General features: G+C 50.3%; 2 protein-coding genes across 10 annotated transcripts in view; one reads left to right on the top strand and one right to left on the bottom strand.

Annotated features, from left to right (window-relative positions):
• MFSD13A (major facilitator superfamily domain containing 13A) overlaps nucleotides 1–17,361 on the bottom strand; it is a 39,909-nt gene that overhangs the window by 17,465 nt on the left and 5,083 nt on the right. For 6 of the 9 annotated variants that reach the window (XM_065521354.1, XM_074002614.1, XM_074002619.1 and 3 more), the window contains exon 2: nucleotides 10,751–10,816. The gene's annotated coding sequence lies outside the window, so the exon portion shown is untranslated. Of the gene's footprint in view, nucleotides 1–10,750; nucleotides 10,821–17,361 lie in introns of all 9 variants that reach the window. The other 3 variants (XM_065521355.1, XM_065521358.1, XM_074002617.1) reach the window with 1 other exon arrangement.
• On the top strand, nucleotides 9,109–10,866 carry C9H10orf95 (chromosome 9 C10orf95 homolog). The gene is given in 4 exon segments (XM_045361469.2): nucleotides 9,109–9,184; nucleotides 9,423–9,701; nucleotides 9,703–9,743; nucleotides 9,745–10,866. Coding segments are annotated over 3 exon segments (582 nt in total). The 5' UTR covers nucleotides 9,109–9,184; nucleotides 9,423–9,476; the 3' UTR covers nucleotides 10,061–10,866.

Genomic DNA, 17,361 nt, shown 5'->3' with positions numbered 1-17,361 from the left:
CTAGCACGTGCCTTTATTTCAAAGCAAACCCGAGTCTTTACTTAGCCCTCCCTGGGTGTCCAGTGGGGAAATGGAAATGGAGAGGGCTGGCAGGGGCCAGGGCTGAATGTGACCCAGGAGAAAAGACCTTTGGTCCCTCATGGCCGGGCGCAGTGGCTCATGCCTGTAATCCTAGCACTTTGGGAGGCTGAGGTGGTCGGATCACGAAGTCAGGAGATAGAGACCATCCTGGCCAACATAGTGAAACCGTGTCTCAACTAAAATACAAAAATTAGCTGGGCGTGGTGGCGTGTGCCTGTAATCCCAGCTACTTGGGAGGCTGAGGGAGGAGAACTGTTTGAACCAGGGAATCGGAATGTGCAGTGAGCCGAGATCGCTCACTCCAAATCAATCACTGCACTCCAGCCTAGCAACAGAGTGAGACTCTGGCTCAAAAAAAAAAAAAAAAAAAGAAAGAAAAGACCTTTCTTTTCTTCCTCATGTTGCACTTAATGCCACACAGTTACACTCTGAGGCCCCTCAACCCTCTGATTATAAAGACAACATAGCCAGTTACCTTTTATGTCAGCACCAGGACAGGGCCTTGTAATTCTCTCTGATTTCTCTTTATGGTTGCCAATCACAGAGCTAACTAGGAGGAGGGGACATGCGATGAACTAGAGGCCATATCACCTCCCTAACTCCTTGAGCCATACTGGAGTCCCCAGACCATGGGACAGATAGATTATGCACTGTCTTTGAAATTCTCTCCTCCCTTCACTTCCCACCTCTCTGATCTAGTTTCTGCCATGTTCTCTTCCTACATAATAATTCCTCTTCAGTCCCCTTCACTGTGGCACTTTCTCCCAGGGTCTCTAAAGGAAAAGGGAGGGTGTCCCAAGTTTCCATCTTTTATACTCATATATTCACTCAAACTTTTAATCCATGCCAGGCCACAGGCTGTGAGGTAAAGGGGACTTCAAAAACAAGATTGCTGGCTGGGCGTGGTGGCTCATGCCTGTAATCCCAGAACTTTGGGAGGCCAAGGTGGGCGGATCACCTGAGGTCAGGAGTTCAAAACTAGCCTGGCCAATATGGTGAAACCCCGTCTCTACTAAAAAATAAAAAAAAAAATTAGCCTGGCGCGGTGGTGGGTGCCTGCTATCCCAGCTACTCGGGAGGCTGAGGCAGGAGAATCGCTTGAACCCGGGAGGCAGAGGTTGCAGTGAGCTGAGATCGCGCCACTGCACTCCAGCCTGTCGACACAGCAAGACTCTGTCTCAAAATATAAAAAATAAAAAAACAAGATAGCTACCTGAAAGAGGTGTTGAGTGGGGTCCAAATAAGCTGGCAGCCACAATGTCAATAGTGTGATAGGGACCAGATGGAGACAAGCCCAGGGTGCCAGTTGTTATGGTAATTTCACCTACTACCTTTTTCTTCATGACTACTTCCACACCTCCCATGTCCAGCCTGAACAGAATGTCCAGCGTGGCCCACTCGAATTCACCATTCCTTAAACTTCCAATCTCCCTCCAGCGTTTTCTACCTCCAGGACTGCCTTAACTGCCCATCCAGGTGGCCAAGCCAGAAACGTGTGCATCCACCCTCCATCCTACGCGCTTCATCAAAACAACCATCTTGGATCAAGCCCAGGTGAATCCTACTCGCATCTCTCTTTTCCATCCCTTGCTCCTGTTTGGTTCTCAGCTTTCCTAAGCTAACATAAGAACCTCCTCCATGACTGGCTTCTACCCCCTCGCTCTCTAATCTGTCCTCCATTTTGCCCTCAAGTGAGCTTCTGATCACAAGGTTCCCTGAGCAAAAACTTCTCAGGTTGCTATATACTGAAATTTTTCGTTTTTTTTGTTTTTTTTTTTTTGAGACGGAGTCTCGCTCTGCCGCCCAGGCTGGAGTGCAGTGGCCGGATCTCAGCTCACTGCAAGCTCCGCCTCCCGGGTTCCCACCATTCTCCTGCCTCAGCCTCCCCAGTAGCTGGGACTACAGGCGCCCGCCACCTCGCCCGGCTAGTTTTTTGTATTTATACTGAAATTTTTCATGGCCAGATGCAGTGGCTCACACCTGTAATCCCAGCACCTTGGGAGTCTGAGGCAGGAGGATTGCTTGAGCCCAGGAGTTGGAGACCAGCCTGAGCAACAGAGTGAGACTCCATCTCTACAGAAAATTTTAAAAAATAAAAAAAACCGGTCGGGCACAGTGGCTCACAACTGTAATCCCAGCACTTTGGGATGCCAAGGCGGGCAGATCACAAGGTCAGGAGATCAAGACCATCCTGGTCAACATGGTGAAACCCTGTCTCTACTAAAATACAAAAAATTAGCCAGGCATGGTGGTGCACGCCTGTAGTCCCAGCTACTCGGGAGGCTGAGGCAGGGGAATCGCTTGAACCCAGGGGGTTGCAGTGAGCCGAGATTGCGCCACTGCACTCCAGCTTGGTGACAGAGCAAGACTCCGTCTCAAAAATAAAAAATAAAAAAATAGGGCCGGGCGCGGTGGCTCAAGCCTGTAATCCCAGCACTTTGGGAGGCTGAGACGGGCGGATCACGAGGTCAGGAGATCGAGACCATCCTGGCTAACACGGTGAAACCCCGCCTCTACTAAAAATACAAGAAAATTAGCCAGGCGTGGTGGCGGGCACCTGTAGTCCCAGCTACTCAGGAGGCTGAGGCAGGAGAATGGCGTGAACCCGGAAGGCGGAGCTTGCAGTGAGCCGAGATCGCGCCACTGCACTCCAGCCTGGGGCACAGAGCAAGACTCCGTCTAAAATAAATAAATAAATAAATAAATAAAATAAAATAAAAAAATAAAAAAATCGGCCCAGTGTGGTGAGGGAGGACCAGGCACAGTGACTCACACCTGTAATCCCAGCACTTTGGGAGGCTGAGGTGGGTGGATCACCTGAGGTCAGGAGTTCAAGGCCAGCCTGGCCAACATGGTGAAACCCCATCTCTACTAAAAATACAAAAAACATTAGCTGGGTGTGGTGGCGGGTGCCTGTAATTTACCCTGCTACTCAGGAGGCTGAGGCAGGAGAATTGCTTGAACCCAGGAGGCGGAAGTTGCAATGAGCCCAGATCGCACCATTGCACTCCAGCCTGGGCAACAGAGCGAGACTCTGCCTCAAATAATAATAATAAAACAAAATAAAAATTTTAAAAATCTGTGGAATGTGGTGAGGCATACCTGTAGTTCCAACTATTCAGGAGGCTGAGGTGGGAGGATTGCTTGAGCCCAGGAGGTTGAGGCTGCAGTATGCCATGACAACACCACTGCTCTCCAGCCTGGGTGACAGAGTGAGACTCTTGTCACAAAAAAAATTTTTTTTCATAACAAAGTGCTGGGGAGCAATGGGGGTAGGAAATACCCTGGGGTGTATCATTAGTGCAAGCAATAGACAATTTGAACTAGCTTAAATAAAGAAGGAATTTACTGGCCTGTGTAACTTAAGTCCAGGACCCTTTCTGATTTCTGTCCTGGGAAAAGCAAAAAATTCCCTCCACCCAACAAGAAAATAAAGTCCTAGGCTTGCCTTGCACTGGCCCATATCACTTCAAGGGCTAGCCCAAGTCAATCACTATGGCCAGATGGATGGCTGTGCTGAAAGGTTTAGCCCTAAATCACCCAAACCTAAGGATAGAATAGACTCAACTCCACCAGAACTACTTTACTGAGAATAGATAAGGTGTGGGACTCCAAAATACGGGGGGTTGGTACTGGAATCAGGGTGAACAAATGCTGAGAAACTCACAGCTTGGCCATTATTTTTCTCATTTTGCCTGAAAACTTCCTTCCCAGGCTCCACTTGAGCTTAGTCTTGCTTGCGCCCCACTCTCCACCCAGAAGAGATGGAAAACCTGGCCAGTGCCACGGGCCCACTACTAAACTCCAGGCTGGGGTGTGGTCAGTCCATGGATAGCCATGAACACTCCGGGGTGCTGGGATTTTAGGACAGAGACAAAGTTATAAACAGGAGCAGGGAGAGGTATTAGTTTCCTACTGATGCTGTAACAAATCACGACAAACTTGGTGGCTGAAAACAAGACAAGTTTATTTTCTTTTTTTTTTTTTTTTTTTGAGACAGAGTCTCGCTCTGTCGCCCAGGCTGGAGTGCAGTGGCGCAATCTCGGCTCACTGCAAGCTCCGCCTCCCGGGTTCACGCCATTCTCCTGCCTCAGCCTCCTGAGTAGCTGGGACTACAGGCGCCCGCCACCGCGCCCGGCTAATTTTTTTTTTTTTGTATTTTTAGTAGAAACGGGGTTTCACTGTGGTCTCGATCTCCTGACCTTGTGATCCGCCCGCCTCGGCCTCCCAAAGTGCTGGGATTACAGGCGTGAGCCACCGCGCCCGGCGACAAGTTTATTTTCTTACGGTCCTGGAGGTCAGAAGTCTGAAATGGCTCACTGGCAAGGGCTTGGCAGGACCACATTCCTTCTGGAGGTTCCAGGGGAGAATCCACTTTCTTGTTTTTCAGCTTCCAGAGGCTGCCCGCATTCCCTGGCTCATGACCCTCTTCCGTATTCAAAGCCAGTGATGGCTGATCAAGTCTTTCACTCACTGTATCACTCTGACTCTGATTCTGCCACCTCACTATTCCACAGTTAAGGACCCTTTTGATTACATTGGGTCCACCCAGATAACCCAGGATCATCTCATCTTAAGGTCAGCTCATTAGCAATCTTACTGCCATCTGCAATCTAAATTCTCCCTTGTCACGTAATATAACATATTCACAGGTTTCCAAGGTGACATTATGAACATCTTTGTGGGGGGATGTCTTTTAAATTCTCTCATTCTAGGACCAGTCCTTAGAGCAGATAGAGGGCGAGGTTCCTAAGGAGTATTGTAATGGGGCCCTTGAGATTTCAGCACCCCAGCATTTTAATTTTTTTTTTTTTTTTGAGATGGAGTCTCGCTCTGTCGCCCAGGCTGGAGTGCAGTGGCGCGATCTCGGCTCACTGCAAGCTCCGCCTCCCGGGTTCACACCATTCTCCTGCCTCAGCCTCCCGAGTAGCTGGGACTACAGGCGCCCACAACCGCGCCCGGCTAATTTTTTGTATTTTTAGTAGAGACGGGGTTTCACCGTGGTCTCGATCTCCTGACCTTGTGATCCGCCCGCCTCGGCCTCCCAAAGCGCTGGGATTACAGGCGTGAGCCACCGCGCCCGGCCAACATTTTAATTTTTTTTCCTGAGCAATCAATACTTAAAATTTTGCCAGGCGCTGTGGCTCACGCCTGTAATCCCAACACTGGGAGGCCGAGGCGGGTGGATCACCTGAGGTCAAGAGTTCGAGACCAGCATGGCCGACATGGTGAAACCCTGTCTCTAATAAAAATACAAAAATTAGCCGGGCGTGGTGGCGCGCGCCTGTAATCCCAGCTACTCGGGGGGGCTGAGGCAGGAGAATCGCTTGAACACTGGAGACGGAGGTTGCAGTGAGCCGAGATCGCGCCACTGCCCTTCAGCCTGACAACAGAGCGAGACTCCATTTAAAAGAAAAAAAAAGGCCAGGCGTGGTGGCTCAAGCCTGTAATCCCAGCACTTTGGGAGGCCGAGACGGGCGGATCATGAGGTCAGGAGATCGAGACCATCCTGGCTAACACGGTGCAACCCCGTCTCTACTAAAAAATACAAAAATCTATCTGGGTGAGGTGGCAGGCGCCTGTAGTCCCAGCTACTCAGGAGGCTGAGGCAGGAGAATGGCGTGAACCCGGGAGGCGGAGCTTGCAGTGAGCTGAGATCCAGCCACTGCACTCCAGCCTGGGTGACAGAGCGAGACTCCGTCTCAAAAATAAATAAATAAATAAAAGAAAAGAAAAGAAAAAGTAAAGTTTTTTGTATATATTTGTGGGGTACATATATTTTGATACAGGCATGCAATGTGAACTAATCACATAACGGAGAGTGGAGTGCCCCCCCAGCATTTTTAGTGACTAAAAAAATGAGAATTCTGATCACAGGCCAGGCATGGTGGCTCAAGCCTGTAATTCCAGTACTTTGGAAGGCCAAGGCAGGATGATCACCTGAGCCCAGGAGTTCAAGACCAGCCTGCGTAACATAGTGGGATTTCATCTCTACAAAAATTAGTCGAGTGTGGTGGTGCACACCTATGATCCCAGTTACTCAGGAGGCTGAGGTAGGAGGATCACTTCAGCCCAGTCAAGGTTGCGGTGAGCCCTGGTCATGCCACTGCACTCCAGCCTGGGTGACAGAATGAGAGCTTGTCAAAAAGAAAAAAAAAAAGAAAAAAAAATTCTGATCAGGCCCATGCTTGCTTGCACATGCTAACCACTCACTTTTTGCCCAATATTCCTTGTTCCCACAATATAAACTGCTGATGTGCTGTTTCTTGGTCAAGCAGGAGGAGATAACTTCGGGGTCATGAAAAAAAATTGCAGGCCAGGCGCAGTGGCTCACACCTGTAATCCCAGCACTTTGGGAGGCCGAGGCAGGTGAATCACCCAAGGTCTGGAGTTCAAGACCAGCTGACCAATATGGTGAAACCCTGTCTCTACTAAAAATACAAAAAATTAGCCGGCCATGGTGGTGCATGCCTGTAATCCCAGCTACTTGGGAGGCTGAGGTAAGAGAATGTCTTGAACCCGGGAAGCGGAAGTTGCAGTGAGCCGAAATCCCACCATTGCACTCCAGCCTGGGCAAAAAGAGCAAAACTCCGTCTCAAAAAAAAAAAAAAAAAAAAAAATTGCAGAAGGAATGAATGCCTTGAAGGACATTGTGACCAGTTGCTGATGCCCACAAGTCTGGTGGCTCAAGGGGTTATCTGAGACTGAAGAAACACAGACATTTACCCTGGGTTCCCTGAAATGCCACCTCCGTCACTCCTTAGTCGCATAAAAACTCCCTGCTGCTTTTTGAGACAGGCGCTCAGTCTGTCACCCAGGCTGGTGTGCAGTGGTGTGAACACAGCTCACTGCAGGCTTGATCTCCTGGGTTCAAGCGATCCTTCTGCCTCAGCGCCCCAAGTAACTGGAACTACAGGCACATGCCATTCCTGCTTAATTTTTTTTTTTTTTTTTTTGTAGAGCCAGGGTTTCACCATGTTGCCCAGGCTGATCTCAAACTCCTGAGCTCAAGCAATCTGCCTGCCTCATCCTCCAAAAGTGCTAGGATTACAGGTGTAAGCCACCCTGCTGCTTCTTTCTGTTAAGAGGGATTTGAGAGATTTGCTCTCCCGCCTTCTGACTGGCCAAATCAAATAAACCTTTCTCTGTCTCCCACTGCTTGGCCTTAGCTGTGCATCAGGTTCACAGCCTGAATTTGGGGTTCTATGACAGTGTTAGAGTCCAAATGAAACCCTAACTAGGCCCCCTTTTTCCATCCACTGCCCAGCTCCAGCACCTGCTCTCAAAAGGACTGGCCCAAATTAAGACTTGGAGCAGTGGCTCAGTCACAAATAGCGTGACATCACCAGGGTGAGTCACCAAAGGGTGGCCACCACCAGAGGGTAGCTGAGTTTTGAGGGATACTGAGAACCCAGAAGAACCTTTCTGTCAGGGCTGCTGCTGATGCTGCTTCAGTCAACAGGAGATGGGGAAGGAAAGTGTGGCAACATGGCAGCCCTGCAGCTGGCAGAGGGTTTCAGTTTTAATCATTCATAACTACCACTCTCCCCACTGGAAAAGGAAGAGGTGCAGGGGTTGTGACCCACACCAGAAGGGACTGGAACTCAGACAGGGCTCACCCCATCTGGATGAAGCAATCTTCTTGGCTTCATTAAAATGGCTTCTGGGTTTTGACATCAGTTGGACTGGGTTCAAATGCCACTGTGGTATTTACAGGCTGTAGGAACCTGGGACAGTGGCCGAACTTCTCTGAGCCTCTGGTTCCTTATCTACTAAGAGAGAATGACATCACTATGCACTTCATATAGCTATTAAGAATTTAAAGTAGGCCGGGTGCAATAGCTCATGCCTGTAATCCCAAAACTTTGGGAGGCCAAGGTGGGCGGATCACAGAGTTGGGAGTTCAAGACCAGCCTGGCCAATATGGTGAAACCCCATCTCTACTAAAAAATACAAAACTTAGCCAGGTGTCGTGGCGCACACATGTAGTCCCAGCTACTTGGGAGGCTGAGGCAGAAGAATCGCTTAAACCTGGGAGGCGGAGTTTGCAGTGAGCCAAGATCGTGCCACTGCACTCCAGCCTGGGCGACAGAGCAAAATTCTGTCTCAAAAAAAAAAAAAAAAAAAGAAAGAAAATAATTTAAAGTAGCCGGGCATGATGGCTCACACCCGTAATCCCAGCACTTTGGGAGGCCAAGGAGGGTGGATTACTTGAGGTCAGTTCAGGACCAGCCTGGCCAACATGGTGAAAACCTGACTCTACTAAAAATACAAAAATTAGCGGGGGGTGGAGGTGCACTTGTAATCCCAGCTCCTTGGGATTGGGAGGCTGAGGTGGTAGAATCGCTTGAACCTGGTAGACGGTGGCTGCAGTGAGCTGAGATCACGCCACTGCACTCCAGCCTAGGCAACAGAGCAAGACCCCATCTAAAAAAAAAAAACAAACAAACAAAACCAAGTGCCTATCTAACATTCTAGAGTGGGAGGACTTTGAGGCAGTCTGCCAGAAGCCCCAGCATAGGTGGGCAATAAGACCACCATTGTGAGCATGAGTCTTGAGACTCGGGGTTGAATTTTGCCCTTACTATAGCCAGCTGTGTGAGTTGGGATGAGTTATTTAACCTACATAAGCTCCACTCACTGAATACACTGGACACCAACTCTGAGGCAAGCAGCTTTTTTGCTATGGAAAGCAGAGATAATATCAGCACCCCCTTCCCCGAGTTGACATAACTTGCAGTTAGATGCTCCCAGACAACTTGATTCAGTGTCTGGTGTGCAGGAGTTTCACTCAAATGTGAGGGTAACCCAATCCACCTGCAGGTGCTAGGAGGTTGTAGAAAGCCATCAGTGATACTGTAGGGAGGGCATCCTTGACCTCAGGCCTCTGCCTCTAGGTTGGGGCCACTACGACCAGTACCAGTACGGTTCACCCAGGTGTAGACAGACGCTGGTGGCTCCTGGCCAGCTCAAGGTGTTTGCTTTCGCCTGGTAACCATGAGGAGTGGCTGAGGCAGGGCATGGAGCAGAGCAACTCAGCTACAAAGTGCGGAGAGGAGCCCCGCTCTGGATCCCGCTGGCTCCCCAAGGCTGAAGGAGACAAGTGAGTGGGGAGTCACTGGGAAGAGCATTCGGGCCGAGGGCTTGAAAAGGCTCCTTATTGTCTGCCGGGAGCGTGGGGCTCTGCCCGACCTTGGGACAAGAGGCGAGGTGGGGAGCTGAATGTCCGATTCGGGATGAGTTCCCCCAAACCCATGAACCGGCGTCCTGGGGAACCGGGCCACAGGGACAGGAGGCGGTTAAGTAGAAAATCTGTCCGCACACCCCTCCCTCTGCCGCAGGTCTGGATCCGGAGGAGCCCCCAGTAAGAACAGCAGCCGCCTGGGGGGCCGACTATGTACGCGTACAGCTGGCTGCCGCCCAGGCAGGGCGTCTGGCCGCCGCCGCAGCCGCTCACCTGCACCTACCTGGCCGCCCCTCTGCTACTGCCCCCAATCCAGGCCCACAGCTTCCGCAGCCGGCCAAGGAGCCTGCACGCGGGCGAGTGGGCGGCCCCTCGGGAATACCACCGTTTCTACTGCCCCGCCGCGCCACCCGAGGCCGCGCCGCCCTGGTGGGCCTTGCCCTCCGGCCTACCCCGCGGCCCCGCGCCGGCCCTGCCCCGCCTGAGGGCGGGAGCCCGCAAGCCGAGCTACGCTGGGGACGCGTGGAACGCGCGCAGGGCCAGCCCCTACAGCTTCCGGACTTCGTGCGCCGGGAGCTGCGGCGCGCGTACGGCACCTACCCCCGCGCCGACGTGCGCGTCACCCAGCGCCGCGGCCAGTTCCTGTTGCGGGCGACGCCGTGCGTGAGCGAGCGCTACCGCCGCGTGGAGTGGCGTGTGCGGCGCCGGCCCGACAGCGGCGACAGCGGCAACAGAGGCCCAGCCCAGGAAGCCGCGGAGCGCGGCCGCCCCAGGAAGAGCAAGGGCCTGAGCTGAAGGCGCTGAAAGGCCTTGCGACCGGCCCGCGTGCACGCGCGCGCGGCTCTTCCCTGTGTCTGCCTCCCCCGCCAGGCAGAAAGGAGCCCTCACCTGCGCGCGGGAGGCTGGCGCGCCGCTCACCTGTCTTTTTGGCCTTTCCCATGATTGCCCGCTTCCTGCACTTGTTTCTCTCCGCTTATTGCTGGACTGTGGGGGAAGGGCAAAGGCAGGACGGAATCAAGGACACCTCCGGGTGTTCTGTACCTCTTTCCCTCTTGCACCTTGGGAAGTGGAGGACGTGGGATGGAAGAAGGGCCTGGACCTCTCTTCTTCCTCCTCCCCACCTTCTCCTAAGGAGCCTGCGCTGCAGTAAGCCCCAACTTTCCCTTCCTCTTTTCCCTCTTATCAGAGTCAAAGCCCACCCTCCTTTCCCACCGCTCCCCTACCCCCGCCCTTCTTGCCAAGCCGAGGGGCGACGGTGATCCCCAGCTTAGTAGAAAAGTAAATAGGCCGGGCGCGGTGGCTCACGCCTGGAATCCCAGCACTGTGGAAGGCCGAGGTGGGCGGATCGCTTGAGCCCAGGAGTTGGAGACCAGCCTGGGCATCATGGCGAAACCCTGTCTCTACAAAAAAATACAAAAATTAGCCGGGTGTGGTGGCACGCGCCTGTAGTCCCACCTACTCGGGAGGCGGAGATGGGAGGATTACCTGAGCCCGGGAGGCTGCAAGAAGCCGTGAACGCGCCACTGCACTCCAGCCTGGGTGACTGAAACCCTGTCTCAAAAAAAAAAAAAAAAAAGTGAATAAATGAGGGAAGTCAAGTATACACTGCGAGATCATTGTTATGTTTTGGGGTGGTGTTTCTCCATCCGTTTATCTGTTTAACGGGAGTCTTACCGCCCACCCTGGGGTACAAGAAGGTAGGGTGGAGGGGCATGAAGCTGAACTGGACCTCTGGAGAAAGCATGTGCCTGATCGCTGGGCCCAACTCCCCTCTTCACCATCTGCCTCCAGGTGTGCACGCCAGCACCTTCTAACTCCATAGTTCTTTGGCCCACAACCTACCGAGATGCTGAGGGCATAAGCTCTATTTTTGAAGTGTGGTGGGCATGACTAGGGAACGGATGTCTAAGACCTGGGTTTAGGGCTGGCTCTGACATTTTCCACCTGTGTAACTTAAGGCTCTCTCTCAGTTTCTTCATCAGTAAAAGAGGCGTAAAAGTAAGTAACCCAGCCTAATTGGAAGTTAAGATGAATGTCTCTTCTTGTCTCCCAATTCTTGCTAATAATCATTAATTCTTAATAGGCTGAGATTTGCATTATTCTAGGAGTTTGCTGGAGTGTTAGGCCACATAGCCAATTTTAACTAGGATCTAGCCAGATCTGAGGCCCAGCTGTAGAAATGGTCCCTTGTGGAATTTCTTTTACTGAACTTCCATTTGTAGCTGACCGATAGTTACCTGCGTATACACAGGTGAGTTATTGAAGCTGTAGGCCAGCTGATTCGGTACTGCTGTATTTATGAACTTCTTGGAGAAATTCTCTCAAACCTCAGCCCTTGGAAAAGGTGTTTCTCCTGATCAGTGGTTTGCTTTTATCTTTTAAGCACTAAGGATCTTTTTTTTTTTTTTTTTTTTTGAGACGGAGTCTGGCTCTGTCGCCCGGGCTGGAGTGCAGTGGCCGGATCTCAGCTCACTGCAAGCTCCGCCCCCCGGGTTTATGCCATTCTCCTGCCTCAGCCTCCCAAGTAGCTGGGACTACAGGCGCCCGCCGCCTCGCCCGGCTAGTTTTTTGTATTTTTTAGTAGAGACGGGGTTTCACCGTGTTCGCCAGGATGGTCTCGATCTCCTGACCTCGTGATCCGCCCGTCTCGGCCTCCCAAAGTGTGGGGATTACAGGCTTGAGCCACCGCGCCCGGCCAGCACTAAGGATCTTATTACTGCTCATACTTTTCTTTTGGTCCTGGTTTCCAAGGAGCTCAGAGTCAAATTTGCTTTGTGTCTTTTTTTTTTTCTTTTTTTTTGGAAACAGAGTCTCACTCTGTCGCCCAGGCTGCAGTGCAGTGGCATGATCGCAGCTCACTGCAACCTCCACCTCCCGGTTCAAGCGACTCTCCTGCCTCAGCCTCCCAAGTAGCTGGGATTACAGGCGCGTGCCACCACGCCCAGCAAATTTTTTTGTATTTTTAGTATAGACAGGGTTTCACCATCTTGGCCAGGCTGGTCTTGAACTCCTGACCTTGTGATCTGCCTGCCTCGGCCTCCCAAAGTGCTGGGATTACAGGCGTGAGCCACCATGCCTGGCCAGTGTTTGTTTTAAACATAGTTTGCAATACAGAAATATGTGATATAGGAAGTTACAGTCTTTTCTGATTTCCCGCACCCCTTAATGATCATTGAGGTCCGATCTACTATTTTTCTATGCACAAAATGTATTTTATATGTGTTATATCTGTATTTTAGACAGAGTTTCACTCTTGTCACCCAGGCTGCTGGAGTGCAGTGGCGCGATCTCAGCTCACTGCAACCTCTGTCTCCTGGGTCCAAGCAATTCTCCTGCTTCAGCCTCCTAAGTAGCTGGGATTAGAGGCACACGCCACCATGCCTGGCTAATTTTTTTGTATTTTTAGTGGCGATGGGGTTTCACCATGTTGGTCAGACTGGTCTTGAACTGCTAACCTCAAGTGATCCACCTGCCTCACCTTCCCAAAGTGCTGGGATTACAGGCGTGAGCCACCACGCCTGGCCACACATGGTATTAATTATATAAGAAGAGTTGCACTGTTTTGCCTGTCACATTTTATTTTATTTATTTATTTATTTATTTATTTATTTATGGAGTCTCCCTCTGTCGCCCAGGCTGGACTGCAGTGGCGCCATCTCAGCTCACTGCAAGCTCCGCCTTCCGGGTTCACACCATTCTCCAGCCTCAGCCTCCCAAGTAGCTGGGACTACAGGCGCCCACCACCACGCCCGGCTAATTTTGTTTTTGTATTTTTAGTAGAGACGGGTTTTCACCGTTGTTAGCCAGGATGGTCTCACTCTCCTGACCTCGTGATCTGCCCACCTTGGCCTCCCAAAGTGCTGGGATTACAGGTGTGAGCCACTGCGCCTGGCCTTTATTTTTATTTTTATTTTTATTTTACTTTATTTTATTTTTTGAGACAGAGTCTCGCTCCGTCACCCAGGCGGGAGTGCAGTGGGGCAATCTCAGTTCACTGCAACCTCCACCTCCCGGGTTCAAGCGATTCTCCTGCCACAGCCTCCCAAGTAGCTGAGATTATAGGTGTGTGCCACCATGCCCAGCTAATTTTTGTATTTTTAGTAGAGACAGGGTTTCACCATGTTGGCCAGGCTGGTCTCAAACTGCTGACCTCAGGTGATCCACCTGCCTCGGCCTCCCAAAGTGGTGGGATTACAGGTGTAAGCCATCATGCCTGTTCTATTTTTATTTTTTATTTAATAATTAAGTGTCAGAACTTACTTTAGAATAAGATAATCAGGGATGGCCTCTTTGAGGAGGTGACATTTAAACTGAGATCTAAAGAATGCAAAGTTAGCCATGCAGAGAAGGGTGAGAGTGAAGCCAGGCAGAGGGTATGGTGGGTGCAAAAGCCCTAAGGAGTGAAAGTTATAAAATATGTTCCAAATATTGATTCAGGTGATACTAAGTTGATTCAGGTTACTCATGGATTATAAAACTAATGAGTACAAATTTGAATAAAAACAGTATATTTAGTTTAGTTTCAAAATATGTTCCAATAAGATATTTATTAATTACAAAGTGAAAAAGAGTAAACTAGTTGTATAATAGGGAAAACTGGTATATACCACCTTAACTAAGTTATCAAAGCTTAGGGTCCCCCAGTGTCTGTCCCCTATTTCTGTGTCTTGAACCCAAAGATCACAGAGTCCTTTTCACCCCTCTGTGAGCCAACATGTTTTACCCTGAAGGCTTGAACCCACACTGGGGTCTTGAACATTTCCTGGCACTGATAAAAGTATCTAGGTTGTTGCCAAAACACTGAAAGAAACAAGCCCCAGCCCTGCGCCAAATGCCTTAAACACTCACATAAACTCTATCCCCTGACCACTTTGCTTGGATATACCTAGGGGGATCACCCCTTTTCTCTTGCTGTCTGTCGTGAGGATTGCTGTAGCACTCCATATGTAAAGTTCCCTAATAAATGCTTTGGACTGGCTGACCATGGCAGCTCCCATCTGTGATCCTAGCTCTTTGGGAGGCTGGGGTAGGAGGATGGCATGAGGTCAGTAGTTCGAGACCAGCCTGGGCAACATAGCAAGACCAATCTCTACTTAAAAAAAAAAAAAAAAATTAGCTGGGCGTGGGGGTGTGCCCCTGTAGTCCCAGCTACTTGGGAGACTGAGGTGGGAGGATTGCTTGAGCCCAAGAGATTGAGGTTGCAGTGAACTATGATTATGTCACTGCACTCCATCCTGGGCAACAGAGCGAGCAAGACCCTGTCTAAATAAATAAATAAATGCTTTGGACTGATCACCCTGGTGTTTATTTAATGCTAAGTGCTACTTTCTTTGGAATCCCAACTGGCCCCATCTGGAAAAGGTTTGGGGCACTCCCATGAGGAAACTCCCCTGCTAAGGCTTTTGGGGTGATTCCAACTGTGGGTTCAGCAGGATGAAACAAGTTGACATTATCATTAAAGGGGACAAGTCAACATCATAAGCTTTCTATGTTAAACAACACAACATCAGTTCAGCAGTAATGCAGTCATGAGGAAACCTCAGATAAACCTAAGCGAGATGATCCCACTTGTCTGTATTGTTCAAAAATGGCAATGTCATAAATGACTATGGACACCAGCCCAGCGCAGTGGCTCAAACCTGTAATTTTATCACTTTAGGAAGCCTACATGGGTGGATCGCTTGAACCCCAGAGTTTGAGGACAGCCTAGGAAACATAGAAAAACCTCATCTCTACAAACAATACAAAAATTAGCCGGGCATGGTGGTGTGCACCTGTGGTCCCAACTACTTGTGAGGCTGAGGTGGGAGGATTGCTTGAGCCTGGCAGGTACAGGCAGCAGTGAGCTGTGATCATGCCACTGCACTCCAGCCTGAGTGACAAAGTGAGGCCCTGTCTCAAAAAAAAGACTATGTGAACCTCAGAAAATGTCTCAGATTCAAAGGAGGCTAAAAAGGCATGAAAACTAAATGCAATGCATAATCCTGGATTGGATCCTGAATCAAAATAAAACCTGTTACGAAGGACATTACTGGGACAAGTAGCAAGATTTGAATAAGAACTATAGATTATGCTCAGCCATGGGGATAAGATCATAACCAGCCCTTTCTTTTTCTTTCTTTCTTTCTTTCTCTTTTTTTTTTTTTTTTGATACGGAGTCTAGCTCTGTTGCCCAGGCTGGAGTGCAAGGGCGCAATCTCGGCTTACTGCAAGCTCTGCCTCCCGGGTTCGCGCCATTCTCCTGTCAGCCTCCCAAGTAGCTAGGACCATGGGTGCCCGCCACCATGCCCGGCTAATTTTTTGTATTTTTAGTAGAGACGGGGTTTCACCGTGTTAGCCAGGATGGTCTCCATCTCCTGACCTCGTGATCCGCCCACCTCAGCCTCTTAAAGTGCTGATGCCCAGCCTTTTCTTATCTTTCATTGTAAAGATAATAGAGACCAAGCACTGTGGTGCTCGCATGTACTCCAGCTACTGTGAGGCTGAGGCAGGAGAACCCCTTGAGTCAAGGAGGCCAAGCCTGGGCAACATAGCAAAACTCATCTCTCTAAATAAATAAATAATGTCAGTGACATAGTGACATACATATATAGTATTTTTTTTTTTCTTGAGACGGAGTTTCGTTCTTGTTGCCTAGGACAGTGTGCAATGGTGTGATCTCGGCTTACCGCAACCTCTGCCTCCCAGATTCAAACAATTCTCCTGCCTCAGCCTCCCGAGTAGCTAGGATTACAGGCATGCGCCACCACGCCTGGCTAATTTTTTGTATTTTTAGTAGAGATGGGGTTTCTCCATGTTGGTCAGGCTGGTCTCGAATTCCCGACCTCAGGTGATCTGCCCACCGCGGCCTCCCAAAGTGCTGGGATTAGAGGTGTGAGCCACCATGCCCGGCCCTTTTTTTTTTTTTTTTTTTTAAGAGACTGGGTCTTGCTCTGTTGCCCAGGCTAGACTGCAGTGATTTGATATAGCTCTGCAGCCTCGACCTCCTGGGCATAAGTGATCCTCCCACCTCAGACTCCTGAGTTGCTGGGATCACAGGTGTGTACCACTGTGCCCAGCTAATTTGTTATTTATTTATTTTATTGAGACAGAGTCTCACTCTGTCGCCCAGGCTGGAGTGCAGTGGTGCCATCTCAGCTCGCTGCAACCTCCATCTCCTGGATTCAAGCAATTCTTCCACCTCAGCCTCCTGAATAGGTGGGATTACAGGTGCCCACCACCATGCCCAGCTAATTTTTGTATTTTCAGTAGACATGGGGTTTCACCGTGTTGGCCAGGCTGGCCTTGAATTCCTGATCTCAAGTGATCTGCCCACCTCGGCTTCTCAAGGTGCGGGGATTCAGGCGTCAGCCACTGAGTTCAGCCTATTTTTTTTGAGACAGAGTCTCTGTCACCCAGGCTGGAGTGCGGAGGTGCAATCTCGGCTCACTGCAACCTCCACCTCCCAGGTTCAAGCAATTCTCCTGCCTCAGCCTCCCCAGTAGCTGAGATTACAGGCCCACACCACCATGCCTGGCTAATTTTTGTATTTTTAGTAGACTGGGTTTTGCTATGCTGGCCAGGCTGGTCTTGAACTCCCGACTTCAGGTAATCCACCTGCCTTGGCCTCCCAAAGTGTTGGGATTACAGGCGTAAGCCACTGCACCCAGCCAATTTTTGTATTTTTAATAGTGACGGGGTTTCACCATGTTGGTCAGGCTGGTCTCAAACTCCTGACCTCAAGTCAGGCAGGCCCGCCTTGGTCTCCCAAAGTGCAGGGATTACAGGCGTGAGCCACCGTGCCCAGCCTTGTTTTTAACTTTTTGTAGAGACAGGGTCTAGGAGATGTTGCTGGGGTGGTCTTAAAGGATCCTCCCATTTCAGCGTCCTAAAGCATTGTGATAACAGGTATGAGTCATCATACTGGGACCCAGCCAATGAGCTTTTTTTTTTTTTAAATCTCCTTGAGACGGTCTCACTCTGTTGCCCAAGGCTGGAGTGCAATGGCAGAATCATGGCTCACTGCAGCCTCGACTTTTTGGGCTCAATCGATCCTCCCACCTCAGCTTCCCTGGTAGCTAGGACTACAGGCGTGTGCCACTACACCCAGCAATGTT

The sequence above is a fragment of the Macaca fascicularis genome, chromosome 9, assembly GCF_037993035.2.
Source record: "Macaca fascicularis isolate 582-1 chromosome 9, T2T-MFA8v1.1".
Lineage (NCBI taxonomy): Eukaryota > Metazoa > Chordata > Mammalia > Primates > Cercopithecidae > Macaca > Macaca fascicularis.
Note: the sequence above shows the minus strand (reverse complement) of the source record. Positions and strands in the feature narration are given on the sequence as shown.